General features: G+C 32.0%; 1 protein-coding gene across 4 annotated transcripts in view; it reads right to left on the bottom strand.

Annotated features, from left to right (window-relative positions):
• Positions 1-14,926, bottom strand: part of LOC148302627 (matrix metalloproteinase-18-like) — a 90,942-nt gene extending 76,016 nt beyond the window's left edge. For all 4 annotated transcript variants that reach the window (XR_015838619.1, XR_015838620.1, XR_015838621.1 and 1 more), the window contains exon 1: positions 14,193-14,926. Coding sequence is in view for 1 of the 4 variants with exons in the window: in XM_088271323.1 (XP_088127449.1) it covers positions 14,193-14,375 (183 nt within the window). In the remaining 3 variants the exon portion in view is untranslated. The remainder of the gene's footprint in view (positions 1-14,192) is intronic.
• Between the last annotated feature and the right edge of the window lie 270 nt (positions 14,927-15,196).

Below are 15,196 nucleotides of genomic sequence, written 5' to 3'. Positions count from 1 at the left end.
ATACTTGTATATTATTATATCTTAAATATTGTTATTGTCGAACGTATTATTACGGTAAATGTGGCGGGTTCAATGAGCCAACGTCTCAATGTCTTTATCAACTATCAAATTTGAATATACGTGTATATCAACTATCAAATTTGAATATACGTTTATATCAACTATTAAATTAGAATATGTTGTTATTAATTTAAATTTTACTTGGTAAATGCTACTGTTGCTTGAAATCTATTGTGACTCAAGATTCGATGCATGTCCTCGCACGTTACAATGTTTCTGTTCACCAATCAAGTATGAACAACTAATATTTATATCATACTTAATTGTTATTATGTTATATATTAAATATTGTTATTATTATGATAAATGTGGCGAGTTCAATGAGCCATCGTCTCGATTGGATTCAATCTCTCTATCAACTATCAAATTAGAATATTTCATTTTTAATTTAAATTTTACTTAGTAAATCCCACTGTTACTTGATATCCATTGTGACAAGTGTTTCGATGCATACTGCATCAATATATAACACCGTAAGGTGTTTGACAAATTGTTTAAAATAAATTATTGTGTCGGGTTGTGATCCCGTAGTTAGTGTCGTGGACTCTTAAGTCAGGGTTTCTCGGTTCGAGCCCACTCTACCACAATTTGATACCTATTTCTAATAATGAGCCGCTTAGGCTCACAGAAATAGTATGAAATTGAAATATTTGTGTGAATAATTAAAACACAAATATTTACCTTTTTTTAAAATATATATTATATTAGAAAATAATTTAATCTTCTATTATTACACTGCAGTGAATCGTGAATGGAATATTAGAAATAAAATACAAAATAAAAAAAGTACCAATTTGTCTTGTAGGGTATACAATTATATAGAATTCCTCACTTTCAAAGACCAATGCCTATTTATTCTATGAAATACAATTATCTGAGTAACTTAGTATTGAAATACTATAAAATCATCAATGTCAAGTGTATTATTCTGCTGTCGGCTAGATCTGTGTAATTTCCTTAAGATGTTCAAGGGCTTCTGTATAAGGTATAATTTATATGCCTCATCACGATTATGCAAGACCACAGATCATGTAGCATAAAAAAGAATGACTGTTTTACGTTCTCGGAATGCCTGTGTGTGCGTGAATTCATTATTGATTTATTAACTTGTATTAGTTTGTATATCGATGGTATATTGGAATCTGAGCCCACCATCCACCCGCAGCAGTTATAGAGTCCTGAGGGACTCTCTGTCAGCTGCACATAGAGGAAAATCTTCAAAATATTTCTGAAGAAATAAATATTGCTCTATTCAATTAATGAGGGGGGAGGAGGATGTACGGACAGATATCGATGGTATAGTTTATATACCATCGATTCGAATAATAAGACTATAAGCGAGTTTATACAAGAATTTATATAACTAACTAACTAACTAACCATCACGCTGCTTCACCGCAGGGGTAGGCAGAGAGAATAGAACGCCACACCACTCTGTCTTTGCAAACATTCTTCGGCTCTTCCACGTTCATGCATCTCCTCATACATACCCGCCGACCTACGTGGACATACATGGTCAGGTGAGGAGTCGTAACAAAAGGCGGGTATGTATAAGAATTTATATAATTTTATTAATTAATTAGGCAGGCACTTTGTGGTATATCTATCCATTTTTTATTCAAAATTTACCTGGTAAATATAATATGACAATAACTTAACTCATGTGCAAAGGCAAATAGCTAATAAGTTAAAAACAGTAGTTTTGAGATAAACTAGTTTATAGTTTTATTAAAATTAAACACTTGAATATACCACTTTAATGAGTTTTATTTTATTTACGACTCGTTTCGAAAACGACAGATGTTTTCATTTTCTGGTACAAATTAAAACTCATGTCATTCCACAAAGTTAATACCGAATCAATAAATAATATGAGTTTATAGTACTTTCTGCCTTTCTTACTTTCTTTCTTCTTTTATATAGACCTCTCTTATGTATAGTTGTGAAGAACTATAATTGGTACTCATGATTTTATTTTTTGTATTCTGATGTATCATATATTGTAACTGTTGTTCTTCCTTCCAACAAAATAAAAAAATAAAAAAAATAAAAAATAAAAATAAAAATAAAAAATTAAATAAAATAAAATAAAATAAAAACTTAAAGTGATGCTTTTTGCCAAAACATGTATCAAATTAATACAATTTTGCGGCTATTCGAATGATGAATATCTCGGTATAGGAAAGAGATAGATCAAATTCTGTGATTGTTTACGATAAAAACTAATTAATAAAAAAATTGTTTCTAAATTAATTCATTTGTTTGTTTTTTTTTCTGCACATAAACAGAAAATTGAAATATTTATACAACGTGGCGGACCAAGTGAACAACAAAGGGTTAAGAACCGGTTCGGAGAACTCAAAAAAAATTGGCATCAGTTCTAACGAACCGGTGCGAACCTGCTGAATCTTACCACTGACTTTAATCTGATAAAAGAACAAAGATCGCTGTAATCTTAAAGGTGTTCTAATCACATGTGATCGTGGACTCAAAGATCAATTCGTGTCATATCAATCTGACCTATATCATCGTTATCATATGTGTTAGCAAACTGCATCGTTATCACTCGGCAAACAATTCACTGGGTCAAGATGTAAGGTTACGCAATGCCATCTCGAAAGTTCCAAATGCATTAGATTACAGGTGATTAGTGAGTGTCTTAACTACAGATGGAACGTCTATCGTTTTTATATAAAAGAAAATGGAAGTCTGAGCATCGCAGGGCTAACGATCTGCCATTTAGATGGCTAAAGTGATCACATTACACACATGTGTAACGTTCTCCATTCTGCACGTCGTAACGAAGAGACCCAGTCATGGTCCAACAAAATAAATGTAGAAAAACTATAAAGTAGTCGTTCTATTCAGTGAAATGCAGTTCCACCAAAAAATACCACTACAAAACTTAAATCTTATAAAATAATCTATGTAGGTACTTAGTTCTTTTATTTACGTATTAATCGTTAGATATAGGAGATATTTATGTATAAATGTTACGTAAATATATTGATACTACGTTTCAATATATGAATAGCTACGTATCTGTTGCGTATGTTTTCTGTTTTATGTGTTTTTACTGTTTTTATTTTTTGCTGTTGCCTTATAGCACTTATTTTTACTTTATTGCTCTTCTCAACTTCTACATCTTCTAACTGTTTATTTATTTTTTAATTATTATTTTTACTTTAGCTCTAAATTAAGCCTGTCTTTTAATCTTCTTTACTTTTGGCATATTTTATTCTTGCTGTTTACTTTTCACTCATTTAACATATCGCTCACTCCTTTCAAAAAAGTCAAAAATAAAAAGAACTCGATTTTTCAGTAGAACGTTTTTAAAGTGTAAAAATATAATACATTGTATTAAAAATAAATATCAAGCTTTTATTGGACTTTTTACTGTGCAACAGATCTTTTTAGGTAAAACCTGAAGGTTTTTTCTCCATTTGAAAAATATTTAGTTTATTTAAAAAAAGAGTTCAACAATACCTTTTCTTCAAAGTGCAAAAACAACACTTTCTGCCCTGTAGTGGATAAACATTAAGTTAAAAATATTCTTCCTTTACTGGGATATAGTACATTTTCTGGGTATTCCGAAAACATGCACAACTAAAAATTGGCTATTTTTGATTTATGACGTTCTTGAAAGGAGTGAGCGATATTTGAAATTTTGTAATTGGAATATTACAAATACCTATATTATTTATTGATTCGGCATTAACTTTGTGGAGTGACATGATTATTTTAATAAAAATTGAACACTTGAATAATCCACTTAATTGAGTTTTATTTTTATTTACGACTAGTTTCGAAAACGACAATTGTTTTCATCTTCTGGAACAAATTAGAACATTAAATAAAGTAAACTGTTTTATTTTTTATTTACTATTGGTAATTTATTTATGTTAATTTTCTATGAAATTTCTAAATAAATAAAATTATATAAAATATATTTATAATTATTTTTTAAACATGTAAAAATTATCGAAACTGATTCAAAAGATTGCTATGTAATTTGTAACGTTTTCTGTCTTAAATTCCATAAAAAAATTACACATTTTATCTTTTGACTTTAGAGTGACCAAGTGAGGAAATCTAGCTACGGCTTTTGCAACACCGTTTATATTATATATGGCCCTACTTGGGTTTAATCTTTATATGTTTTATTGCCTTAATACTACTCGTGAGTGGATTTACTCTTAATGTTTAAAGTTACTATAATTTCATGTAATTCATGAGTGAAAATTCTAGGCAAAAACACTCCAAATTTTCTTTATCATTGAATGCCGCTCCTTTTATGTAAACAGTTATTAGTAATAATTAAATATTAAATATTTAAATTCCGTTTATCTTTAGTCATGGGTAAGATCGTATGTGGATATAATATTTGTGCGTTATCATATCCAAAATACCTGTTTTATTTATGATTCAATTATAGCATCAGTCATGATAACGTGTAAGTCAATTTTGAAGTAAATAAATTCATGAAAGCAAACCGAATGCTGTCGAAATGCGATCCCTCAGACGAATGTGCGGCAAGACAATATAATATAGTTGCTCGAATGGTGAAATAAGGATCTAACCATCACACCGCTTTTCCGAGTCCTGGCTCCAAACCAAGCATGGATGTGAAGCATGGAGTTGGCAAAAGAAGGATGAAAGTAGACTGAATGCAATCGAAATCTAATCTCTCGGATGAATGTGTAGCAAAATAATGTATGGTAGATGTTCGAATGGTGAAATAAGATAGGAATGCAAGGCTGAGATAAGCATTAGCAATAAAATTAATAAAGGTGTGTTGAGATGGTTTGTACACGTGGAACGAATGAGTGAGGAAAGAACAGTAAAACAAATTTACGAGGCGAATGTAGTTGGAAAAAGCAGCAGAGGAAGATTGAATAAAACCTGGCATGAAGTATTTAAAATATGTACGTACATACAACATTTTGAGTATGTCCAAATACTTGTTCACAAATCTGGATTATCTCCAATTATAGGAGTTATTTTTCATATTATTTTTTGACATCTCATCAAAGATGAAGAAGAATATGGAAGTCTGGGCATTTACGGGGCTGACGACCGTCATAGGCTGGTTTAAGTGATCGGTTTACACATGTATAATCCAGGATTCGGACCTCACATACTAATATAAGAGTTTCTGCTCATTAAAAAGCTTCTTTCATCTCACCAATAGATGTTTCTAGTGAAGTTTTAGTTATTCAAGAACAACGTTTCAAAATTGATTCATATATATAAAGAACTTTCAAGAATTCTAGTAGTGTGGTTGTCATTAATGAGTAGAATTGGTAAATGTTACACGTGTGTAAAGTGATCACTTAAACCAGCCTATGACTAATATTTATTTTCACCCCACTGCTTGGGTATCGAGCCTGAGACCTCCAGCGCGGTAGCTTAACACGCTGACCATTACACCACGGAGGCGGACACAACACACGTCATATTATTCGTCATACCATCGTTCGGGAAGTCGTCCTGCTCAACACCTTGGTCATTCTCCAGCCCATGGGATCAAGAGATAGGCGTTTTAATTTGTCGGCTCATCTTTTCCCCGCTCCAGACTCGACGGCCCGAGATCGATTGACGACGTTTTAATCCATTTTTTTTTATATCATTATCATCATCATCTTATTATTATTATTATTATCCATGTCTTTATAAGCGCCCTTGAGGTAGTATTTTACGAAAATGGCGCTATACAAATTATCCAAATTATTATTATTATAATTATTTTATTTAATTTATTATCAGGAGGTGCCAGAAATGCGAGCGAAGATTATGAACACATACCGACCACCGAATACAGGTGCCATTGTTACGCGTATAGTTTGTACGCCACGCACCGGTGGATATCAACAATAAGAATATCCGTCAATTATCCGCAACGAGGGCCAATTATTTTGTCAGATTTTGTCAGCCAACAGAGTAAAATCAATGTTTGGTATAATCATCTGGATGGCCATTGTTGGACAACGCTGGACCAGCTCGTTACTGTGACCGCGGTTAATTTTAAACCAAATACGCACTTTTGTCACGCTGGACTCTATTTAAATGAGATCCTAATATACTTGTATACGTGTATATGTAACGTAAATTACGAATTGATGATAATAAGGAAGAAAAAGGAAAAAGGGAGTTTAAGGGGAGGAGGTAGAGGGAAAAACTAAGGGAGGAAGTTTGATGGACAGTTAGGATTCTAATGATAGATAGTAATGTCTCAGACGTTTCTCAAAAATTATAAGAGAGGGTGCATTTTTTACAAGGAGAGGTAAATTATTTCATAGTCTGGCCGCTTGGACAGAGAATGAATTACTGAAGGTTGATGTGTTATGGGCAAGGAATAGAGCATGGGTGGCCAACATTTTTAGAAGCTGGGCCAGATTTGAGAAATCAGATTTCTTTCCGGGCCATACAAACAAATTTATTTTATTATTAAAAGCAAACATGAACTATATTATTTAGTAGAGGAGGTTTGATGGACAGTTAGGATTCTAATGATAGATAGTAATGTCTTAAACATTTACGATCAGGATATCACTCATTTATGTTACATCCAAAGCAACATCTAGTTTGGATAAAGAAAGTAATGAAAAAAATAGCTTTCAAGATTACCTTTATTTCAGTCATTAAAATAATATGTCTCAGGCGTTTCTTAAAAGTTATTATATAATATGGAAGTCTGGGCATTTAAGAGGCTGACGACCGTCATAGGCTGGTTTAAGTGATGACTTTACGCACGTGTAACATTCACCAATTCTACCCATTATTGACAGCCACACTAATCAAATTCTTGGAAGTTCTATATATATATATATATATATATATATATATGAACAAATTTAGAAACCTTGTTCCTGAATGATTAGAACTTCACTAGAGACATCTATTGGTGAGATGCAATATGAAAAATTCTCCTATAACTCCTATAATTGGAGATAATCCAGATTTGTGAACAAGTATTTGGACACACTCAAAATGTTGTAAATTACAAATTGATGAAAATAAGAAAGGCAAAGGAAAAAGGGAGTTTAGGGAAAGAGGTAGAGGGAAAAACTAAGGGAGGAGGTTTGATGGACAGTTAGGATTTTAATGATAAATAGTAATATCTCAGACATTTTCTTAAAGTTATTTTATATATATTTATATTATAAAATAACTTTTATTTTATATTAATTTTAAGATTTTAAGCATTATAGGAATCCTGGGTGTAACAGCCATCAATTGAGAGGGGTAGAGGAAAGGCAATTGAAGCCCCTAATAAACTTGTAATCAATTAATTATCAATGCCGAAATATGTGGTTGCACCCTTTACGACGTTCGGCAATATCCTTTTTTGATAATTATTGTTTTAGCATTGGACATTGAGATTAATGCGTGCTTACCATTTTTACATTAAGTATCTTAATAAGATATACATATAATAATAATAAAAGCGACCATTCCTCTATAAACTGGTATCAGTTTCAGGACAATCTACATAAATAAAAATGAACGTTTGCTCAAATACATAAAAATATTTTTTCTATAATAACTCTTAATTATTTTTATTTAATGTAATTTATTTTTTTCAATCGGGCGTGAATAAACGTTTGACCTCTCCGGTGGTCGGCCGGTGATTGAATTCTGTGTTTGCTTTGTATCACCTTAAATTGAGTGATAAACTTCTTTACAACATTTTGAGTGTGTCCAAATATCACCATGGATGTCTCTAGTGAAATTCTAGTGAATTCAAGCACTTTGTTTCGAATTTCAACAACATATTTAAAAGTTCCAAGAATTTGAGTAGTGTGGTTGTCAACCATGTGTAGAATTGGTGAATGTTACACGTGTGTAAAGTGATCACTTAAACATCAGCCTATGACGGTCGTAACCCCCGTAAATGCCCAGACTTCCATATTCTTCTTCATCTTTGCTGAGAAGACAAAAAAATAATATAAACTTCTTTTTTCAATCGTTCAATTCACTTATTATACTATCGGTGTATTAAACGGTATATTTTGTCCGCCTCCGTAGTGTAATGGTCAGCACGCTCGGCTACCGTTCTGGAGGTACCGGGTTCGATTCCCAAGGGGGGTAAAATAAATATTAGTGATTTTTTCACTGTCATATTTATTCAAAAACTACCCTGGACTGGTACCTGAAGCGGAGGGCTGATCACCTTTCCTTCATGTGTAAACGATCAAGATAACACTGCATTTATATGACGCAGTGCCCTATGCACCATTAGGGTGCGGATAAGGGTTTTATATTATATATAAATATATATTTATATATATATATATATATATATATATATATATATATATATATATATATATATATATATATATATATATATATATAATACTTAGCTGTAATTGTTCTCAGTTGCATTTGTTTGTGGTCGCGATTAAATATTCCGATCACATTGTATTTTTACGACGAGAAGTGCATGGGTGCAATTTACATGCAGAGTTGCATCGGACGATATCTCAAATGATTTACTGTCTCCGTTCTAAGGGGCTGCCTTAGGTTGAAAAAAAGCCATTGAAAGCGTTCGCGGAATGACCATCGGGGCAGTGAACGGTCCCCAATAATGCGATGCAGGAATCCAAACAGGTGCCGACAGAAAATTGGCCATTCGTCACGATTTGGGAGGCGAATCTTTTCTTTATAAGTGCATGGAAGACATTAAACGAAAATATAATACAACACATTGTTCGCTGTATGAATCACAAGAAGGATATCGGGTACCAGGAGCGCAGAACGAAGAAAAGGTGAAACGAAAAGGAGGCGAGAAATATCGACGCTTTTCCGACTGTTGGCGGTTGTGGAGTTCAAATTGTCAAACATGCGTTAGTATTTCAAAATATAAAAAGACCACATCAATCATTAATTAGTATAATAAGTGTTTTACTTAAAGCTTCATGAATATTAAATGTACAAAAATGCAAGTTACATCTAAAATATCGCATAGGTTTCTTTGATAAAAAAAATATAACCACAACGCCTAGATTAGTTTCATTGACTTCTCATATATTCAATGCATCACTTATGAGAACCCAAAAAAATATTACGTACTTCGATGATCTCAATTTTCATACATCATACGTAAAAGTATTTTAATATTCATGTATCCATTGTTATCTGAAACTGTGTTATCTTGATAATGTTTAATATACGATGGAAAGGCGATCAGCCACATGTATATATATATATATATATATATAAATATATATATATATATATATATATATATATATATATATATATATATATATATATATATATATATATATATATATATATATATATATATATATATATATATATATATATATATATATATATATATATATATATATCGTAGTCATACAGGACAAAGTGACCAAGTGCTTTTTTTACAAAAACGTGATCATTGACTATTTGATACGTTACTAGCTTAATATTGCCATGAAAAAATCCCACGGGATTTTAAACTTGGATGTATAATATATTGACTTGTTTAAAATGATTTACTGCATTGATGTTTATTTTCTTGCCAAGCAAAAGTGATTTAAATGGCCCTCCTGAACGTTTTACGTTTCGTTAGTTGGTCACTTTCACCTGTACGACTACGATATATTTATATATATATATATGTGTATATATATATATATATATATATATATATATATATATATATATATATATATATATATATATATATACATACATATATATTTATTTATATATATATATATATATATATATATATATATATATATATATATATATATATATATATATTTATTTGTTTACTATCGATTTTTATTGATTTATTAGTCATTAAAAACACTTGTGACTCATTCGGCAGAATAAACAACGCAATCCTGATCGTCTCGGAATCACATGGAACCGGTTCCGAGAGATGGAAGTGGTTTAGCGGAATCCAGCGCGCTCTTGAACCGGTAAAGATAGGCATTTCGTCACCGCAGTTCGCCTATGTGTGCTCTACGATAACATATGCACGCCGTATCGGCTGTCATAACGCCCGGGGACGATGACGTGTGCGCAGACGATGGTTTCTGCATGACGTCATGAAGGCCGCGCCATGGTTGGTTTCGGAGGAAGTCGCGTTACGAGAAAATTTATAGTAAAAATATTCGTGTTTTTATATTTTTTTCTTTGCATTTGATTCATTGACCAGACCGTAAAATTTCTTCTTCTTCAAACCATTATCCGCACCCGATCGTGCATGGGGCACTGCATTATATAAACGCAGTGTTATCTTGACTGAAACATCAAGGAAAGGTAATCAGCCCTTTGATTCAGGTACCAGTCCAGGGTAGTATTGAATAAATACTTAAGTGAAATCGAACCTGGAACCTCCAGTACGGTAGCCAAGTATGCTGACCATTACACTGCGGAGCCGGACAAAATTTACTCACGCCAAATTAACCTTTATGTTTTCTTAAATACTTTTTGCCGATCATATGTGTCACATTTTATGAAACTTTATAAAATAAAACTTGAACTTTGTTTTTAGCCACTTTTTTATTAGTACTTTTCTCCAACCGGTTTCGACAAGAGCATTGTCATCATCAGGGATAATGGCAATACATGTTTGACAGGATGTACATATAATACAAGTTTATACCTGATGATGACAAGGTCGTAGTCGAAACCGGTTAAAGAAAAGTACCAATAAAAAAGTGGTTAAAAAACAAAGTTCTACTTTTATTTGTAAAAATAAAAGTAGTAGACATAAAATCATAAAAAAATACAAAGCAATATTTATTGTTTATTTCACGCTTATGAACAGTTCACGAAACAAGGAAAAACGATCATTTTCAATTCTCTAACAGATTCGACGACCTCACAAATCCGTGATTTGATTTTAGGATTATTTTATTGGTGGCAATATACCGTAGTGGATGTACAATGCCATACATACACAAGGTCGATAGTCGCTTGTGTCGAGTATTCAATTGTGATCCCTAATGACTAACAACACAATAATTAATCATGGCAGAAAAATACGATGTTTAATTGCAAATATATATAAATTTATATTATTTTTCTGTTTTTCTTGGATGTTTTTCACAGATACTTCGTGGCACATTTTATAAACATTATAAGATAAAACCACTTTTATTGGTACAATTTTTTCAACCGGTTTCGACAAGAACCTTGTCATCATCAGGTATTATTCATCTTGTATTCGCTGTGCAATGCTCAATAAAAGCAATATTTAAGAGTTTTTTTTCCGTTTTTTATTTACAAGTACATATTTATAATTTTTTAACTAAGATAAGAGGATATTGCTCTAAAGACATCTAGAGGAAGACCAAAAATTCATGGATGCTGCAGAAAGATAACATGATTCGAAGGCATGGCCTAGGTGACGTTTTATATGACAGAAGGACCCACAACCTGAGGATGAGGAGAGCTGACCCCAACAGTCTACAGAGACGATAAATTGGAATGGAGCCAGAAAGAAGAAGAAAAACACCAAGATTGGAGGATATTATTTTAAAATGTGGATGTTATTTTAAATTCAAAAATGTGGAACTGTTCAATTGGCTTTATTTTTATTGATGTAACTATTTTTGTCAATGTAATGTAACGTTTATCATATGTCCGCCTCCGTACTGTAATGGTCAGCACGCTCGGCTACCGTTCTGGAGGTCCCGGGTTCGATTCCCAGGGGGGGTCAAATAAATATAAGTGATTTTTTCACTGTAATATTTATTCAATATTACCGTGGACTGGTACCTGAAGCTGAGGGCTGATCACCTTTTCTTCGTATATTAACGATCAAGATAACATTGCGCTTATATAATGCAGTGCCCTATGCACCATAGGGGTGCGGATAAGGGTTTAAAAAAACAGTTTATTATTGTTAATGTAACTATTGTTTATTATATACTTTTTAAAATGTAAAGCTGCTCAATTTCCGAATAAATAAAAATAACAAATAAATAAAATAAAAAGTGCCATTTTTTTATGATCGAGTGAAACTTTTTAACGCTGAGCACCGTCAGATAGGTATGTTTTTAAATGATAAAGATTACTTACGAATACCATTTATAGCAATCAATTTGTAATGTGTTGCCTTTTGCTATGATTATTTGCGTTTTATCTCTTATCGTAGGTAGATAAATTTTTATCTTATAAATTATTAATCTTTGTTATATCGTTATTTCCAAGCACACGAAGATAAAAAATATATATATAAACCCTGCATTCTGGGAAGATATTTAGGAAAATTATGAAATTAAAATATTATTATTATACATGTGGCACAGAATTAATCACCCAGTCGGAAGGTGTTATAATTTTTGCAAATGGCGTCGTACGTCAATCATATTACGCTCACTCCTTTCAAGAACGTCATAAATCAAAAATCGTCAATTTTCAGTTGCACATGTTTTCGAAATGCCCAGAAAATGTACTATATCCCAGCAAAAGAGGCATATTTTTAACTTAATATTTACGAGCTACAGAGCAGAAAGTGTTGTTTTTTTTATTTTGAAGAAAAGGTAGTGTTTAATTTTTTTTTAATAAACTTTATATTTTTCAAATGGAGAAAAATCCTTCAGGTTTTACTCAAATAGATCTGTTGCACAGTAAAAAGTTCAATAAGTGGCTTGATATTTAGTTTTAATATATTGTATTATATTTTTAAACTTTAAAAACGTTTTACTGAAAAATCAAGTTTTTTAATTTATGACGTTCTTGAAAGGAGTGAGCGATTAGACATATGTAAAAATGGATAGATATATCCATTAACTAACTGCCGAATCAATTCTTGAAACTATATTTTTTTAATAAATTTGAAAACATAAATACATTTTAGCATTAAGTCCCATGATATGCACGATAAATTGCATACATATATGAGTAAAAAAATATAAAAGTTTTTTTTTTTTATAGGTTCGCCTCCATAGTGTAATGGTTTGCGCGCTAGGCTACCATGCTGAAAGTCCCGGGTTCGATTCCCAAGATGGTCAAAATAAATATTAGTGATTTTTCAGTCTATTACTACCAGTCCAGACCTGAAGCGGAAGGCTGATCGCCTTTCCATCGTATATTTAACGTTATCAAGATAACGCAGTTTCTATACGATGCAGTGCCCTATGCACCATTGGGTGCGGATAAGGGTTAGATGGATTTTTATAGGTACTATAAGTGATCCTTTAAAAAATGGATACATGAATATTAAAATACTTTTACGTATGATGTATGAAAATTGAGATCATCGAAGTACGTAATCAATTTTTTGGGTTCTCATAAGTGATGCATTGAATACATTAGATGTCATTGAAACTTATCTAGGCGTTGTGGTTATATTTTTTTTTATCAAAGAAAACTATGCGATATTTTAGATTGCATTTACGATTTGTCGATACCCCACAGTTTACTAAATAAATTATTATATTAAAAGCCTTGTTAACTTTGTGGTATGGTAATATAACACTGTTCTTATTATTCATCGTTCACTTTGTGTAAAACCACTTGAAATTTAAGGATTTTTTTAAAATTTTAAGTGGTATTACACAAAGTAAACGACGAATGATAAGGAGATTGTTTTGTATCATATTCCTGTTCATTAGTCTCAAGATATCAATATTTATATATGTTTAAAGGGTGAATATTTTGATAATCAAAAGATGACCACATAAAATTTCAAGAATTTCTTAAAATTTAAGTGGTGTTACACAAATTGAACGATGAATGATATAAAATTTTTTTGTTTTTATATTCCTCTTCATTTGTCTTGCGATATCAATATTTATATACGTAACGTGAAAAGCGTTTAACACTTAAAATTTCAAGAATTTCTTAAAATTTAAGCGGTGTTACACAAATCGAACGATGAATGATAAAATAAGTGTTTTTTTATTTATATTCCCTTTCATTTGTCTTGCGATATCAATATTTATATACGTACACGCGAAAAGCGTTTAACACTTAAAATTTCAAGAACTTCTTAAAATTTTAAGTAGTATTACACAAACTGAACGATGGATGATGCGGAAAGTGTTTTGTTTTCTTTCAAATTCTTCTTTATTTGTAAAGAAATATCAATATTTATACATACAGGTTTAAAGGAGTGAATATTTTGATAAATAAAATAATAAAGAAAGACTTACCATTGCTTGTGTGTCGCTTGTAATTGGTGCTGAATTCGATCTTGATATAATTGCAAACAGTACTAAACTAAGAAGTAAATAAATGCTGGGTCTCCCTACGGAGGACGTCATCTTTCGCCGTACAGGAACGATTGTGTGGCGCATCCTAGTTCCCGACAAATTGCTAGCCTCTATACAAATCATTACTCTTAAAGATAAGCAAGCATAGATATGTCTTTGCGTTTTTATCTCCAAGCCTCTTGGTCAAATATTTGCGTAATTCTGTCAAGTTTCGAAATCCCTAGCGGGTGTCGTACTCTCGACAGTTGCGATATTGTCACGATCTATTAATTTCGCTATATTTTCGGCACCGGATCGATTTGACTCGTTTGCAAATCGATTGCTGTACTCGCGTTATTCAATATGTTCCAAAAAAAACTCGCGTTATTTAATATGTTCCAAAAAAAACGCGGTGAAAATCCGGCGGAGTATTCGTCTTCGGCGCGAACGCACGGCGCGCGGGAAAACCGAAAAGCGCGAATTTCACTGACAACTTTTTTTTCGTATCGCGTTAGCGTCGTGATTCGAGGGGAGTTTGTATTAAATTCCCGTTTAGTTATCTGGATATTCAAAATGACAAACTAAGAAGCCGCAAACTAAGTATCTAAACAGGACTTGCAAACGACCGCTTAATTCGAGTTTGACGGAGCAGCGTAGCTAGTACGTCCTCTCCCGATCAAAGCACTCACTGAACTGAGGCAGAGCGCGCCGGCTCGCTTATAATATACCGGCACAGTCATACCGAGAAATAATTCTTTTTTTGAATTTATTTCTTAACGACAAATTATTACAGGGAACATTCAAACAAACGTTTACTATAGTTATACGAACGTATTAATTTGTTCGATTCTTCAACATAAGAACATTCAGAGAAATAAACGTTTATTATACTTATACGAACGTTTTAATTTGTTCGATTCGTAAGAACATTCAAACAAATAAACGTTTTTAAGAACTTTTTAATT

The sequence above is a fragment of the Brachycentrus maculatus genome, unplaced genomic scaffold (assembly GCF_059751285.1).
Source record: "Brachycentrus maculatus isolate JH-2025_06_01 unplaced genomic scaffold, ASM5975128v1 h1tg000430l, whole genome shotgun sequence".
NCBI classification, from domain to species: domain Eukaryota; kingdom Metazoa; phylum Arthropoda; class Insecta; order Trichoptera; family Brachycentridae; genus Brachycentrus; species Brachycentrus maculatus.
The sequence above is the reverse complement of the archived record's forward strand: the minus strand, read 5'-3'. Positions and strand labels throughout refer to the sequence as shown.